The sequence below is a fragment of the Ruditapes philippinarum genome, unplaced genomic scaffold, assembly GCF_026571515.1.
Source record: "Ruditapes philippinarum isolate M1 unplaced genomic scaffold, ASM2657151v2 ctg3312_1_1_1_1, whole genome shotgun sequence".
In the NCBI taxonomy this organism is placed as follows: domain Eukaryota; kingdom Metazoa; phylum Mollusca; class Bivalvia; order Venerida; family Veneridae; genus Ruditapes; species Ruditapes philippinarum.
The window spans coordinates 113,518-131,140 of NW_026853217.1; the positions used below are offsets into that span (position 1 = coordinate 113,518).

The following is a 17,623-nucleotide window of genomic DNA, read 5'->3' on the forward strand; positions in this document are numbered from 1 at the left end:
TTCCATAACTTTATATGTCATTTTTAACATTTTTTTCTTTCATGAAATACATCTGTTGTAGCATTAAATGTGGGTTAAAGCTGAATACCTTAAGCTAATATAGTAGTAACATGGAGTTTATACATTGTATAAATTAGTATTTGTTTATACATGTAGAAAGGGGGATTGGACAGTGTCTAGTGAGCCAGGTAGGGGTCATAATTTAAGAAGGAATTGGCACTGCAACTAGTCTGTGAAATATCTTATAGAACATCAGAAGTCTGGTATCAATCCTGTTTTCATGGCAGAGCCGCTATAGTTGACTTGATATGTTTATGACACTTCTGTGAGGAGAGAGTAGTCCCTGGTGACCCTTTGGGCTGCTCTATGCTGTACCTGTTGTATATGTTAACTATGTATTGGGACTCCAAACTGAGCTATAGTACTAACAAAGGTTTTATAGGCAAACTGTCTAATATTTCTTGTTTTGTCAGAATGTTTTGTTTTTATGAAGTTTTAGTAGCTGTTGAGGTGATTATTCCAGGTTAGGTCAGAAGTGATGTTTACACTGTAATAATTTACTTTTCTAAGTGTTTGACCATGTACATGTAGTGTGTAAGTTGAATCATGGTGGTGTTATGATCTGGTGATGTTTACTACTACACATTTAGATAGGTTGAATTTCATATTCCTAATCCTATATAATAGGAATTAGTAATTAAGTTTTTTTTAAAGGTGCATAAAGCTCAGATTTTTACCAAGATTTTTACCACTGAATTAATGTTTATATAGAAATTCTTGTTTCAAGGTACAATTAGTTCTTGCTTTCAAAACTTAATATTCCACATTTTAACAATTTGTTCTTTCTACTACTGTGGCATTAAATCCTGGCACAGTACAAGTTTGGGTATACTGAAAACCTTTAAGCTAGAATAAGATAAAATGTGTTATTATCAATGTCTGTAGTGATGTTACTATGATCAAATATTTAGTGTTGAAATTGACAACAATAAGTTATGCTTACAGCAGTCAGAGTCACCACAGTAAATTTCTCATCTTTTGGGCAGTTTTATTGCTGGTGTTTTATTTTCTTTGCAGTGTTTCTTAACAATTGTATGAAAGGTTTATAATGTAATGTAATGTAGCAAAGAAGGTGAAAAGACAATGACAGCATCAGTTAAGAATTTTACATGTGGGTATGATATATTGAATAATTTGCATTCCTTGCATATAAGGATTAAACTTTTATTTAAGTTTAATAAACTAAGGATCAATTAATTTTACTTATTTCTAAAGTTGGTCTGGCTTGAGTATTTTTTTATTTCAGGTAAAGATGGCAACGTGGAAGTTGCTGTTAAAGACTACCTTTGTTGTTGTTCCTGTAACCATAACATTCACAGATGTAGTAGCCAGTTTTAGTAAGGTTATAGGAGTTTCCATGCAGGTAAATTACATTTTAGATTCATGACCCTTTACCTGTTTGCTGCATTGATAGGACTTTTAAGACTTTCAATGAATTTTTCAAGTAAAGAAAGTCAGAATTTGTTAAAGGGCTTTAGGCATAAATCTCTTCAGAAATGTTAATCTATTGATTAATTATAGTGAGTATGTGAATCATTTATATTCTTGAGCATGTAAGTTAACATTAAGAAAATTTGAAATATTATACACAGTTTTTTTCATAAATTGGCTTTTGAGCCCATTGAAGGGTCCAGGACAAAAAAATTATATTAGCAATTATTTGGAAATTGAGGCTTACTGTCTTGTAATCACTTAACAATAAACCAGTGTGTTGATGTTTTTAAAGATTCTTTTAGTTAAGTACAAAACATTCTGTCTCCCATATGTAATTCAGTACCAAGTGGCATATAGTTTTTAGAAGGACTATTTCAAGAATAGAGAGAGCTATTGTACTCATTGAAGTCACACCTCAGTTAAGTTTTTGCATGCAAGTTGATTTCTCCAAAACTACTGGAAGGGAATAGGTTGAAACTTCACAAACACTTTTTCTCTTTGATAATCTAACATGATAGGCATAGGTTCCATAACTCTGAGTTACCTTTTAACAGATTTATGCCTCTTCCCTTACTGTTTAATACTGAGAATAGTCAAGCGCATTGTCTTACTAACATACAGCTCTTGTTTATATTTCTTTCATGTTTCAGCCATTATTGAACCCTGATTGTAATAGAGGTCAAAATGACTGGGTGTTACAGAACAGATTGGCAGCAAATCAAACTTTACAAAGAGGTGATATCATCACATTCATGTAAGTTTATCAATCTACTTTCTCCCCTTTTGTTTGTTGACAATGTATATGAGAACTGTAACACAGTGTTGCAATGATGAATTAAAAATCATGGTATACTGGTGTGCTTGAATATGCAAGTCATAAAAAAAAGAAAGTTTATAATTTATTATGAGAATTTTTGTATCACATGTGTAGATCCATATTCTTTGTATATTGTATTGTATGTTGCTGTATTCATGTAGCAATGTTTTAATTGGAACATTCTTACAAAGTTTTTATTTTAGCTTAAACATCATGTTCCATTTAGGGTTTAGTTCCAATTATGGGCCATTTGTTATCCCCCGCCGATGGAATCGGGAGGGGGATATAGTTTTGGCGTTGTCCGTTCGTCCTTCTGTCCGTCCGTCCATCCATCCGTCCGTCCGAATTTCGTTTCCGGAGTAGTTCTCTGCAAATAATGGCTGGAATTCAACGAAACTTTATGGGAATGTTGATGAGCATGTGAAGTTGTGCACCTGGGTATTTTCGTCTGGATATTTTTAGTATTTTTAGAGTTATTGCCCTTGACTCAGTAAAATTTTGTCCGAATTTCGTTTCCGGAGTAGTTCTCTGCAACTAATGGCTGGAATTCAACGAAACTTTATGGGAATGTTGATCAGCATGTGAAGTTGTGCACCTGGGTATTTTCGTCTGGATATTTTTTAGTATTTTTAGAGTTATTGCCCTTGACTTAGTAAAATTTTGTAATTTTTAACTTGTTTCGCATGTAACTCAACAAGTATTTGACCTAGAGTCATGAAACTTTACAGGAATGTTGATCAGTATGTGTAGTTGTGCACCTGGGTATTTTCGTCCGGATTTTTTTAGTATTTTTAGAGTTATTGCCTTTGACATAGTAAAATTTTGCAATTTTCAACTTGTGTCGCATGTAACTCAAAAAGTATTTGACCTAGAGTCATGATACTTTACAGGAATGTTGATCAGTATGTGTAGTTGTGCACCTGGGTATTTTCGTCTAGATTTATTTAGTATTTTTAGAGTTATTGCCCTTGACTTAGAAAATGTTTGCAATTTTCAACTTGTGTCGCATGTAACTCAAAAAGGATTTGACATAGAGTCATTAAACCTTATTGGAAAGTTGCTCAGCATATTTAGTTTGTTCCCGGGGTTTCGTTTGTGGATTTATCCAGTATTTGTAGAGTTATTTCCCTTGACTTAGTAAAAACTGTTTCATTATGTTTGTTATTTGATCCTTGAGTGCTTGAGTTAGAATCGACCAACTTTTACAGGAATAATGATCAACATCACTAAATTACAGGAATAATGATTCACCTCACTGTGAAGCTATGAACCTGGGACTTTGCATGTGGATTTTTTTCAGTTTTGTTAGAGTTATTGCCCTTGAATTACAGTAGTATAAATTTGCAATTTTCAACTTGGGGTTTGCTTGGGGATTTATTCAGTATTTGTAAAGTTCTTGCCCTTTACTTAGTAAAAAGGATTTTTAGTTTTCAAAAAATATTTGACCTAGAGTCATAAGATTGACAGAACAGTGGCGCGGTGGGGGCACCCGTGTCCTGTGGACACATTTCTAGTTTTTATTAAAGAAGAATTAAAATGATTTGTTACAATAACATTTAAAAATATTTGAAAATTGTGAGATCCCTTCTTGATGCCTTGAAAATGGCAATGAAGTCTGGAGATTAAGATGTTTTTACATCTAGGTGAGCTATTGTGATCCCCCACCGTCCGCTGACGCCGTCGTCAGCAATTTCTTTAAACAACATCTCCTCAGAAACAAATGACTGCACAGCAACCAAACTTTACAGGAATGATCCTAGCGTGGTCCCCTGCCAAAGTTGATCAAATGGTTCCGGTCTGTTGCATAAGTAGGTCACAGGGCCAGAAAAGGAGTTTCAAAAATGCAAAATTAAAAAATCTTGTTTGAAAGTACAAGGCCTAGAGCTTTGATATTTGGTATATGATATAACCTATAGGTCCTCTACCAAAATTGTTCAAATTTTAGCCCTGGGGTCAAAATTGGCCCCACTCCAGGGGGTCATAGATTTTCCTTATATGTATATAGTGAAAACTTAAAAATTCTTCTTGTTTGAAGGTACAAGGCTTCAAGTTCAAAGAATATTACAGTTTATGCCATGATTAATATATAAATAAAGCCTTATGTCTTCAGTTGTTGTGTTAATAATAACCAGTACTCGGCGGGGGATATAAATTCAACGAATTTGCTTGTTATTTTATAAATGTCAATTTTATCTGAAGAGGACAAATTCTTGAAAGCTTCAAGAAGCATTTGTTTTTATTGAGCTGATTATAATTTATAAATATGTGCAACATAAAACCTATCACTCTTATTATATAACTATGTTTGAATAAGTAGAGAAAATATAAAATATATGCAATATAACTGAAAAAAAAAGATTTTCCATTGTTTAATGAATTACATCTGTACAGTTTTAAATTGTCTAAGATTTCTATATATCTACAGAATCTACAAATGTATACAGTTGTTGAAATCAGTATTACATTATGTAGTTTCAATAGGATGTTGATATTATCCAAGAATTATGTACCAGTGAATATCATATTGTCATGTAACATTAAACATAACTCTGTAGAGAATTGACAACACAAGTTATTACATTGTTATTTCCCTTTGATGTTCATCTTGGATTATTATGTTTGATGTTTTTTGCTATGTTTCTTGAAATAATTCAAGTTGCTTTTAAAATATTAATGCTTTATCAATGATGAAAAACGTGTAGATGTTTTTCATTTATTAATTAATCATACATGTAGTAGAGAACTAAATTTAGCCGTGATTAAGTAAACGTTTTATAAAAATATCTTGTCTTTTGTTTAATCTTTAATAAACTGTTTAAATGACTGTGAATGAACATCAGTTAGGCTAAGTAATTATTGTGGAATAGCATACTTGTACAAACAATTTTATATTAAAGTAATATTAATATTGAAGAATTAATATTACAGAATTTAATATTATACAATTATTCACTAGTCAATAATTGTTTTATTATATGAATAGGCTAAGAAATAAAAAAAATCACGAAAAGTACAACCTTATATACAAGTACAAATTTTGTCTCGTTGAAGCGCGGGAAAAAAGACGCACGTGTTAGGCGTGCAACGACTTCGCGAACGCTGGGCATACAAAAGTAATTCAAGTTTATACTCATCATTGCGGTGTAGCCTTTAAGTAAAATGGTAATGTATTGATATTTTAATCGAGAAATATGCCATATAAAAGAACAAAAAGCAACAATTATTTTTTAAGTAACATGCGTATTTAACAGTCTACGGTGTATGATCATTGAATATGAGTCTCAATCTATTTTTAGACTGGGAAAATCCAATTAAGCCAGTGAATATGATACTACACCCAGTAAATATGATTTTATAAAAAGTTCTGTTGACTACTGTTTGGACCAATGAGATTGCAGCTATATTTAGATCATATAATAAAAACTTATAAACTATGTATGTTATATAGTTTGTGTGTGCAATTCTAACATGCCATTTGTCATACTAAAAATTAAGACATTTCCCTGTAATAACATGTATTACAACATATTTAAATGAATTGTTTTGCCAAATTAAATGAATAATTTGGCCAAAGTGGAACAGTCATTAGTTTTGTACAACAACACATTAGTAGAATCATTTATCACATTTAGAGGAATTATTTGAATCATTTTGCCCAATTAAAAGAAACATTTTTGCCCAATTTGAAGAATCTTTCTTTGCAGTACATCATAATTATATAAATGTTGGAGAGCTAATTTTAATTTAGCTAATTAGACTTTATACTATTATTATAAATCTAATGCCACTTTTGCCTTTTTTTGACCGATTTTATTTTACCGTACCTATTTATGTACATTTTTCTCATATGCCAAGTCTTCTTTTGTGATAATTATTTAAGGACCTATGGTCCTTATTTGATAATGCAGTTTTCCTCACCTCTGACAAATTATATCTCCAAGACATGTTATTTTCCCAGTATTTTTCTCCTTGGTTATGTAAATATAAAAATCTGACAAGTCACATTTTGTTTTATGGAAAAATAATTAATTGTCTACTGTCTGAAAGCTTTAAAATGCAGAGGTTTTTAGGTCAATTCAATTTTTGTATGCATTAAGACATCCAAAGGAGGGTTTGCCAAGGTGTAGGCAACCTTTAAGGTAGACCATGGGTAATGGGCACCATAAAGAACTGTAAAATTGACAACATAGGACAGTTATATGTCTTCAAGGTCACCTGTATGCAAAATTTAAATAAAATTTACCGTGTGGTTTATGAGTTATGGATATATTTCTGAACTAAGACCTTGCCATTTGAAGGGCTTATTTTCAGAAATGAGGAAACTGTAAATAATCTGTAATATCATCATTATAAAAAATGTTTTTCTATTGCTCATTGTTAAGCAACAAATAATAACATTCAAGTAACACATTACACAACCAAAATGTTTGGTTCTAAACAAAATGTTCTTGAAATGTATAAAAATGTAACCCTACCCCACCTACTTTTAACACTAATTTTACCATTTCCCTATCTAAAATGCCTTATTCAAAATATCCCTTAAATTTATCGAAATGAGGGTCTGTTTTCAAACTTTGCCTAAATTTTTTCAAAGGTATATTAGTTGATCATGCGAAATATAAAATACTTTTACCGTGTAATTTTTATTTTATCGAACTTTGAAAATATCTGGTATCATATTTGTTATAAATTTTGGCATTATTTAACCAAAAAAATACCTAAAATAATTATATAATTAAAATCAAACTTTTTTTCTTCCATAAGGGATCAGAGAGATACATAAAAAATGTTAAAAAGAAAAAAAGAAAGAAAAAAAAAGTTGCCCCTCCTGGGGTTTGAACCCATGCCCCTCAATTTCAATGTAGTTTACAAGCGATTCTAGCCTATTTGAATACTCTTCAAAGTGGAGGTAATGCATTACCCATGGTCTACCTTAAGGCAGACATATATTGATATTCTATATAAAATACATTAACAGTGGAGAAAGATTTCTGTAATATGGTAAATAGGAAAATAGATGTAGAGATATCCGGATAGAAAATGGATGGGTTCGGTATAGACTCATTGAAAATCTTGTTTTGTAAAAAGCTTGTAAAATGAGAGCTCCTTTGAGACACAGAGTAAAGGCATTGTCACCAGTCTGCTATCAGTGCTTGACAAACATAGACATATGGGAAGTGTTTACCACAACACAGACTATATTTATTGACTTCAGTCATAAGATTGATTACTTAAGAGATGATATTTGAAAGGTGCATGGCAAAACTCTCATAATTTATTCCCTTAGTACATTGAGATAAGCCAGTTTTGTGTAGATTCTATGTTTTCTTTTGTTTTTAGCCAAATGTTGTAAAAATCACAGTGTTTTTTTTTTTTATTTTCCTGTAGTAGCCCTCACACTGTTAAATAATTGTTTACTTCAAGTTATCTGTGTTAACAAATAGAAAATATTTTTAGTGCAATAAAACAACTTAAACTTGATTTTTTTTAAAATGTCTTCTAAATAAAGAATATAAAAAAGTTAAGGAACTAACCTATAGCTTCTTCTTCTTATTATTCCGTAACTCGTATGGCTCAAGGAACATTTTGGAAATACAGTTGACTCTCGGTAACTTGAAATCCAAGGGACTGGGCATTTTACTTCGAGAGAAACGGAATTCGAGTAACGTGGAACTGCTGCCATTACGTTAACATTCGTACATTTATATACATGTGCCTGATTAAATGTGCAAAGAAGTAGGTTTGTTATTGTTGTTAGCGGCAATGCTGCGATGTTTAACAGTTGAAATGACGGTAAATCACTTACAACTACAAATTATAAATGAACAAAAATATATCATTCAAAATTTAATACATGTATATTAATAATGAAACATAAACACACAATTATATTTGATTCGATTGATAATCGGACGAAAATAAAAGTAGCAACTATCGTGAACCGGAAGTACAAATTAATGTATGCAAAATGACGGAACATTAATTATACAAATGTCATTTACGTTGATAACACACATCAATACCTAGGCTGTTATTTGACTAACACCCGTCAGACTGGCACGAGTCAACTTTCTTAAAGAAATGTAATTAAATTTTAATTTAGTTATCTAACTGTTAAAACCAATTAAGTGCTGAAACGGATTAAAGCCACTTATACGACGTGTTAATAATACGTGATGACCGGCAATTAAAAATTACTTGAAATGTGTAAATCACGAGTGACAACATCTCACCTTGATATTGCCGACCTTTGATCCGTCGGCTGTTTTCACACTTCGACTAATTGAGATGAAAATATGTTGGGCTTTAATTGACGGGACCAAATTTTCTTTTCGACTAAACAGGAGTCTTGGTAAGTCAAAATTTGACCTAAGCGGAGTAAAAATACAAAGATAAAGAAGGAAATTTGACGGGACTTTAGAAATTCTTCGACTTATGCGAAATTTTGAGTAAAGCGATTTTGAGAGTCAACTGTATCTGTCAAGGGAAAAATTATATTTAATAAAAGTATGGGGCAGTCTTTTTGTTTCCAAAACCTTTTCTTAATCAACTGTTGTCAAACACCACTATTATTGTCAATATCGAAATTTATAGTCAATAGAACTCAACTTGACATTGAAAAAAAGAATGAGCTTAATGTCACTTAAATGTTTTAAATATAATATGATGATATATGCCATGAAATGATAATGTAAGGTACAGTAGGGGATGGCTCTCCGACCCCACTGCACCAATTACGGGGAAAATAAATGGGCAACCTATGTTGCTGAAAAATTAAAAAAAAAAAAAAAAAAAAAATCAAAACTTATAGCTTCTTGTTCACATTACTGGATGGAAATAATCTTCATTCTTATTATTTGGTTCTTGGTACTAGTAAAAGTTTTGAGCATCAGGTTGACTTCTGATTTATAAACTTGTGTTTTACATAACTACAAATTTATCCTTATAGGCAATAGATAGTTAATTACTTTTGGAAAAATAGGGGCAATAATATTTTATTTTCTAGTTTTTCAATTTTTATACATATTTGATACTGTGAGTATACTGCTTTTATGGTAGCACACTACATTCTTTTTACATGGATAATGTATATAATAATAAGTGACAGTTTAGACCCATGACCTTTGGTTGAAACTATCAATTATCCTTTTAATGCTAGACTAATGAAATGGAACAGCCTTTGCCGTCGGTACAAAGCCCAGCCAGCCAGCACTTCCATGGAATCTCATCAGACCTTAAAATGTGGGCTTTTTTCATTAATTTTACCTGACCTCTTCAAAAATGGATTATGTCCAATGCCATTTCAGCTAGATAAAAGATAGAGCATAATTTATATACATAATTATGTATATTAAAATTATTCCAACCCATACATCCTGTATTTGTATAATGGAATAATCCTGCTTTTGAAATAGGAACAGTCCATTGTTATAATAAGTGATTTTTATACAGAGTAAGCTCATATTAAGTAGTCAACAGAATAGGGAATGGTCAAACTGTGTTGCTGTCATGCTTGATTGGCTCAATATTTATGGGAAAGGTCATTGTTGCTGCAAGTCATTGGGTAAAAAAGTTGTAAATTGTTGACTTATATTGAATTATCTATGACTAAATTTAGATTTTCCACCTTTATTGCTAAATGTTGCTTTATTAATGAATTGTGTTCATAAGAAAACACTATAAATGGGTTAAGCAGTACAGTGAGTAATCTCATATGGTATAATGTAGTAATAAAATGGCATTAAATAGACTTTGATAAGATGATAGTTTTATGATAATTGTCTGCATATTTAATGGCTACTTGGCACACTGACTACAAAATAAATAAAGCCAGCTGTCATTCTGTTTATATTCAGATATTCTTGAGCAATTTGTACAGAAAATGTTTTTTTATGTTTCAAGATAATAATATAAGTCTCAATGATAAACCACACTCTGTTGATAATCGATGAGAGAGAGAGAAGGCAGGAGGGTGGTGTATTGTAGACTATAGTGCCAACTTGGTTCCTGGTTGCTGCTGGCTCTTTTTTGAATGTATGCAATCAAACATACTAAGTGTAAATGTCCCATGGCTATATTATATACTGTTAGTTAGAGGAGAGTTAGTCTTGTTGGTATATGGGCCTACCTCTTAAGCCAAGGGTCACAGGTTCAAGCCATGAACTTGGCATACAGCAATCTTTCTCTCTCAAGAGTTCATGGTTAAAATTAGCTTAAAGCTTCTATATCTCTATTTAGCTAAAAGCTATGGTTAAAATAAAACACTTGTTTCAGTCTTAAAATTCACATGAAAAAGATGGAAATTAGGTATGATTTTGAAAGTTTGTTGTTGTATAATTATGTACTAGAAAATTTGGTTTGTTTGGAAAACAACAGTTTTTTCCCCTGTTTGATTAACATTAAAGGACACATTCATATTGAGAACCTATATTTATGGAATACCTAACAAAGCTAGGATATACAATTACTTTTATGTTTGTTAGCCATGGTGTTGATCCATGTGAGGCTTATTATTCCATGCCAATGCTTTCCTGTCTCTATAATGGTGCTTATAGTGGAACAATAGAAGCCAGCTTTCTATGTCTCATACTAAAAATAACATAGCTCATTAATTAGACATGGGATATATGAGCCTTGTCACGACAAAACCAACACAGTGCGTTTGCGACCAGCATGGATCCAGACCAGCCTGCGCCTCTGCGCGCCTCATGCTGTTCGCTATCAGTTTCTCTACTTGTAATAGAGTTGGTAAGCGAACAGCATGGATCCTGATCAGACTGCGCAGATGCGCAGGCTGGTCTGGATCCATGCTGGTCGCAAACACACTATGTTGGTTTTGTCATGACAGGGCTCAATTATATTTATCTTTGAAAGTTTATACTGAAAAAAATTCTCTCATTATGAGATATTGTAAAAGAATGAAACAGCAGGGGATTAATTCTATTAGAAATGCAGAAGCATAAGGGTTCTTCCTTACAGACAAAAAAATTGATAAAGATACCAATTTGTTTCCCCTGTTTTTCGAGATGATCTGTTTGTTTTCATTGTTTGTCAGTTAGCAGAGAATTACTGAATGTGATGAGGGAAATGTTTACTTTAAGTCTTGGAAGAAAATATTCTTGCTATTCCTCAAGATGAACAAATACTGGGGTTTAGTTTTAAGGTATTGCATCCCATTCTTTATATGTATCAATTGGTCATGTCAAAATTTGAGAGAAAATGTACAGCCTGACTGTGACCTGGACCCCTGCAAACCCCTAAAACACCAGGCCACACCTGTACTGACAAATTTACAGTTCATCTGACACATTTTCAATGCTTAAAATTATTTCATAAGATGAATTTATGCACATGACAAACCGTAGGTTCTATTTTGGTGCTTGTTCTTGTCTGAAAATAATGATGTTATTGTAGGCACCTTAGATCTTCTTCTACCAGCAATGCTTCATTGGCTTCATCCAAAGAAAATCAGTACTGTTTTCTGGTCCTTCTGGATCATTGATTCCGTTACTTTATAGAAGCTTAAAAGATGTTGCACTTTCCAGTTTCATGAACAGTCTCTATCAAATCAAGTCTTCATTTTAACTTTTTGTTGTTCACAAACGATCTTCAGAAGATTTATTTTTTTATTTTCTAAGAGTGGTGATTTTGTACAGGCAAAAACAACAAATTTTAAATGTTGTACATGTATAATGTGACCTTGAGAATTCTCTTAATACTGGTATATACTTCCTTTACTGTGTTGTTAATTGTTTTCTTTGTTCTTCAGTATCACTTATAAATTCCAATGCATTAATGTCTCTGAAAATTTTCTTCAAATGAGTTCCTATTCCTTTGGGTTAATAATAACTTGTTGAAATTTTCATTATAATGATGGAAAGAAAATTTCTAATAGCTTCTAAATATAGAATGAGAGATGGCTTTAAAAGAGTAAAGCCTTAATGAAACAAGAGTTCATATTACTATTATCAGTGGATTAAAGATCATCCTATAAATTTATGCCTCTCTTGTTTTCTCGTTTATAAATTGAGTTGTCGGATGAAAATTGGAAACACAAGATGGTAATTTGAGAGATAGCAAAGGGAGCAGAATTTTCATTTGGAAAAGTACAATCTAGATCTGTTGTTATGGCTCCAATAAAGTAGTGAAAAACAGAGTTTTGTAATAATGTCCGAAAAATCAAAATTAAAAATGTTGCAGACTTGGTTTGATGGATGGTAGTGGTAATTCCAAGCTATCTCCATGCTCCCTAGCACTGGCTTAAACAGAATTGACTTAGGTTAGTAAAAATAGTTATATAAATTATCTGAAATTGTTATTGAATGTCAACCTGTTTCCCTTTAACAATAATAATTATTGATTTTAAGTATTAATAGTTTACTTTCCAAAGAAAAATGCTTATATTTTCGTTAATACATGTACTTTCTTAATGGGACGTTCCTGGCCGAATGGTTAAGGTTGTTGACTTCAAACCACTTGCCTCTCATCACTGTAAAGCTTGAATCTCACCAGGGACTTGCAGGGACTTTGAAATCTTTCATATGAGAAAGCTATCCAGCTAGCTTACAGAATGTTGGTGGTTCTACTCAGAGGTGCCTGTTCATGCCTGAAATAATGCACGGAGGGGCGCCTGAGGTCTTCCTCCACCAGTAAAGTTGAAAAGTGGCCATATGACCTTTACTGTGTTGGTGCAAAGTTAAACCCAACCATGAAACAAAAACAAAATACCTTCCCTAAATGAATAGGATGAAATACTTTGCAAATTCAGTAGAACTTCGTTTAGTCGAAGTTGGAGGGACTTGGGTAAAAACTTCGACACATTGGGACTTCGACTCATGAATCGGTCTGAATTTCATGACTGTGACTAGTCCTAATTATAAGATCTATAACTCATGTTTTTCTTTCATTCAATTTACCTGATATTTAACATTATACAATGATAAATATGACATGGTAAATAACTTTTCACGGCTAATGATTTGAACTACCTGTTGACGTATACAAGGAAGTTTCAAAAGGCGTAACCTTACGAAAGGGCAATAACTAAATCAGCTTATAGTAAATATTTCGCGTGTGATTATCACGCGACACCGGGTCACGAAGTACTCAAAAATGATAGTTCTTCTGTTTACATGTACTTTCGAATACCACTACGGCAATTAAAATAGTAACGGTTAATGCATTTTTCACATATTTTAACACATACAAAGGCTGTTTGAACACTCGGCTGTGTAATTAACACCTGTCACTAAAGTTGATCGGAAATCGTCTTCGCGGCCAGAAAAGGTGTGAAAAATGTCTCGAGATTGAAGGTGTCAATATAATCGAAGGACTTCGACTTATTTGTGGTAAATTGTACTAGATTTATTCTATACGGACCACGAAAAAACCTTTGACACATCGAAAAATTCGACACATAAAATCTCGACTCATAAATAGGTTTTTATAAGGAATATATAAGGGAAAAAATCGGGACTTTCATTTTACTTCGACACATCGAGAAAATCGACTAATTAAAGTTCGACTCATAGAAGTTCTACTGTACTAATTGTTTTATATTGTGCTTGATACTGAATCATCATGTACATTAATCCTTAGTATGTTGGTGGCAACTGAGTTTAACCTTATTACTTTGGAACATTTTCAACAGCCATTCCAGTATTTATAAAAGACATTGTAATATTTATAACAAGCATTGTAGCATTTATAGCAAAGTGTAACATTTTAAAGCAAACATTGCAATATTAACAGCAGGCATTGCAACATTTATAGCAGACATTGTAACATTTATAGCAGACATTGCAACATTTATAGCAGACATTGTAACATTTATAGCAGATATTGTAACATTTATTGTAGACATTGTTATATTTATAGCAGACATTGCAACATTTATAGCAGACATTGTAACATTTATAGTAGACATTGTAACATTTATAGCAGACATTGTTATATTTATAGCAGATATTGCAACATTTATAGCAGACATTGTATCATTTATAGCAGACATTGTAACATTTATTGCAGATATTGTAACATTTATAGCAGACATTGTTATATTTATAGCATACATTGCAACATTTAAAGCAGACATTGCAACATTTATAGCAGATATTGTTACATTTATAGCAGACATTGTTATATTTATAGCATGCATTGCAACATTTAAAGCAGACATTGCAACATTTATAGCAGATATTGTAACATTTATAGCAGACAGTGTTACATTTATAGCATGCATTGCAACATTTAAAGCAGACATTGCAACATTTATAGCAGATATTGTATTATCTATAGTAGACATTGTAACATTTATAGAAGACATTGTAAAATTAATAGCAGACATTGTTACATTTATAGCAGACATTGTAACATTTATAGAAGACATTGTAACATTTATAGCAGACATTGTAACATTTATAGCAGACATTGTAACATTTATAGAAGACATTGTAACATTTATAGTAGACATTGTTATATTTATAGCAGACATTGTAACATTTATAGCAGACATTGTTACATTTATTGCAGACATTGTAACATTTATAGAAGACATTGTAACATTTATGGAAGACATTGTTACATTTATAGTAGACATTGTTATATTTATCAGGGATAAAAACTAACCATTTAAGCTTGGTGGCCACCTGGACCACTGACTGTAAAATTTTAGTGGCCCAGTAAATATTTTAGTGGACCAACAATTTATGAACGGAAACAGGGCAAGCGCTGGCAATTTTTTTTTTTGATCCAATTTTTTTGCAGCGAAAATTGTGTGCCTGTATTTTATTTTCAAATAAGGCAATATGGTACAGAGAAATTATTTAGAAAAACATTCACAGTTTTAAACTATATACATGTATATCCAATTTTATTTTGGTACCTACATTTTTATCACATTAACACAACAAACTTATATAATTTACAGTCAATAATTATAAAAGCTTGCAGCTCAGTAGCTATAACATTTGCCACGTTAAGTTGGGCAGCAAAGATTCCATAAAATCTAAATCAGTGGCATGACAGTGACAGCAGAAACACAATCCAATGTGCTGCTTCAGCTTGCTTGGTTAATGACAAAGATTTGTCTTGAAGACTATCTGTATCTGAAATAATAAAGAAGAAACATATTTGAAAGTAAGAAGAATGAAAGAAATAATATTGAAAAATTCTTAACTAAAGATAATTCAGGAATAAATCATGTGTACTACTCACTTCTGTCATTTTTAGTGTGCAGTAATCAGTATAAGTTACCTAAAGGAATTTTGTATGCTTCTTAACTGAATCTTTCTTTAATATTTCACAGTCATAAGTCATTTGAAAATGAATACTTCTTCAAGAGCTTTAGGGGTTACAAAACTATATTTGATTTTAAAGCCAAATTAAGGCCAATCTTTTTTTCCAGGAATTCCCTTTGAAGCTTCAAATGTCAAATAAATTCCTTGTAAAGGCAATTATTAGGTCTAGTCCAATATATTAGACGTTACAGGCTTGTTTATAGTTTTTGTCGGTCAAGCCCTGCCCAGAAGCTAAAAATATCTCAAAGCGATGTCATATTTATAGGACTATATTAGGTCAGAATTAAATGGCAATCAACCCCCCTCCCCCCAAAAATAAAATAAAATTAATAACACAAATAAAAAAACATTTACTTCTTAACTAATAATTCCTTTGATCTGTTTATCAACAACAATAAGAACTGAATGCAAACTTACCGTGAACAGGTCAAGTTGTCAACTGCAGAACATAATTTGTCGCTTTTTCATACCCAAAATTCTGATTTGATTAGCGATAATCTTTGGTAATCTTGAGATGCTGCTAGTTGTTGTTTTCATATTAAATATTAAGACCCAATTATCCAGTGCATGCGACAATTAGTGTCATATTTATCAGCTGATGTTAACAAACGGTGAGGGTCAGTGTATTAGACTGTGTTACTGTTCATATCGATATTTCATTGGGAAGGGAAGTTACAAATATAAACCAGTCAATGACCACAAAAAAAGTAGACTGTGTCGCTGTGTTTTGAGATAAGAAGCGTTAAAGCGGAAATTGTAAATGGAAAACCAAAAGTGTACTTTCCATTCTTAAAATAGCAAATGCTAAATTTAGACTGGATATTCCAAAAGTCATACTTTTTATCGTGACTTTCTTGAGCCAATTTAATAATTTTGGAGCCAATTTGCTCATTGGTTTCATTGAATTTTCTAATGGCAGATATAAATTTAATCTACAGTCGTTCTTTTATAGTCATAATCTACAGCCGTTTTTTTTAAGTCGCCGACTGGACGACTATTTTGAAATTTTTGGTAGTCCAGTTACAAATTTAGTCGCCGTGGGCGACTGGGCGACCGCTAATTTTCAGCCCTGTTTATAGCAGACATTGCAACATTTATAGCAAACATTGTAATTTTTATAGCAGACATTGCAACATTTATGGCAGACATTGTAACATTTATTGAAGACATTGCAACATTTATAGAAGACATTGTTACATTTATAGTAGACATTGTTATATTTATAGCAGACATTGCGACATTTATAGCAGACATTGCAGCATTTATAGCAGACATTGTAACATTTATAGCAGACATTGTTACATTTTTAGCAGACATTGTAATATTTATAGCAGACATTGCAACATTTATAGCAGAATTGTAACATTGATAGTAGATATTATTATATTTATAGCAGACATTGGGACATTTATAGCAGAAAGTGTAACATTTACAGCAGACATTACAATATTTAAACAATGTAATATTTATAGCAGACATTGTAACATTTATAGCAGGCAATGTAACATTTATAGCAGACACTGTTGTGTTTATAGCAGACATTGCAACATTTATAGCTGTCATTGCATGCATCTTTTATAGCAGACATTGTAACATTTAAAGCAGACATTGCAACATTTGTAGCAGACATTGCAATATTTATAGCAAACATTGTTGTGTTAATAGCAGACATTGCAACATTTATAGCTGTCATTGTATCTTTTATAGCAGACATTGTAACATTTATAGCAGACATTGCAACATTTGTAGCAGACATTGCAATATTTATAGCAGACATTGCAACATTTATAGCAGACATTGTTACATTTATAGCAGACATTGCAACATTTGTAGCAGACATTGTAACATTTATAGCAGACATTGTTATATTTATAGCAGACATTGTAACATTTATAGCAGACATTGTTATATTTATAGCAGACATTGTAACATTTATAGCAGACATTGTAAAATTTATAGCAGACATTGTTATATTTATAGCAGACATTGTAACATTTATAGCAGACATTGTAAT

The 17,623-nt window shown here is 31.9% G+C and overlaps 1 protein-coding gene across 1 annotated transcript in view; it reads left to right on the top strand.

Moving 5' to 3' along the window:
• Nucleotides 1–1,153: 1,153 nt before the first annotated feature.
• The window catches only part of LOC132736127 (mitochondrial inner membrane protease subunit 2-like), a gene marked incomplete at its 3' end in the record, with an annotated part of 112,548 nt that continues 96,078 nt past the window's right edge, over nucleotides 1,154–17,623 (top strand). The window contains exons 1-3 of the mRNA XM_060723208.1: nucleotides 1,154–1,175; nucleotides 1,307–1,423; nucleotides 2,145–2,248. Of these exons, the coding sequence (XP_060579191.1) occupies nucleotides 1,170–1,175; nucleotides 1,307–1,423; nucleotides 2,145–2,248 (227 nt within the window). The remainder of the gene's footprint in view (nucleotides 1,176–1,306; nucleotides 1,424–2,144; nucleotides 2,249–17,623) is intronic.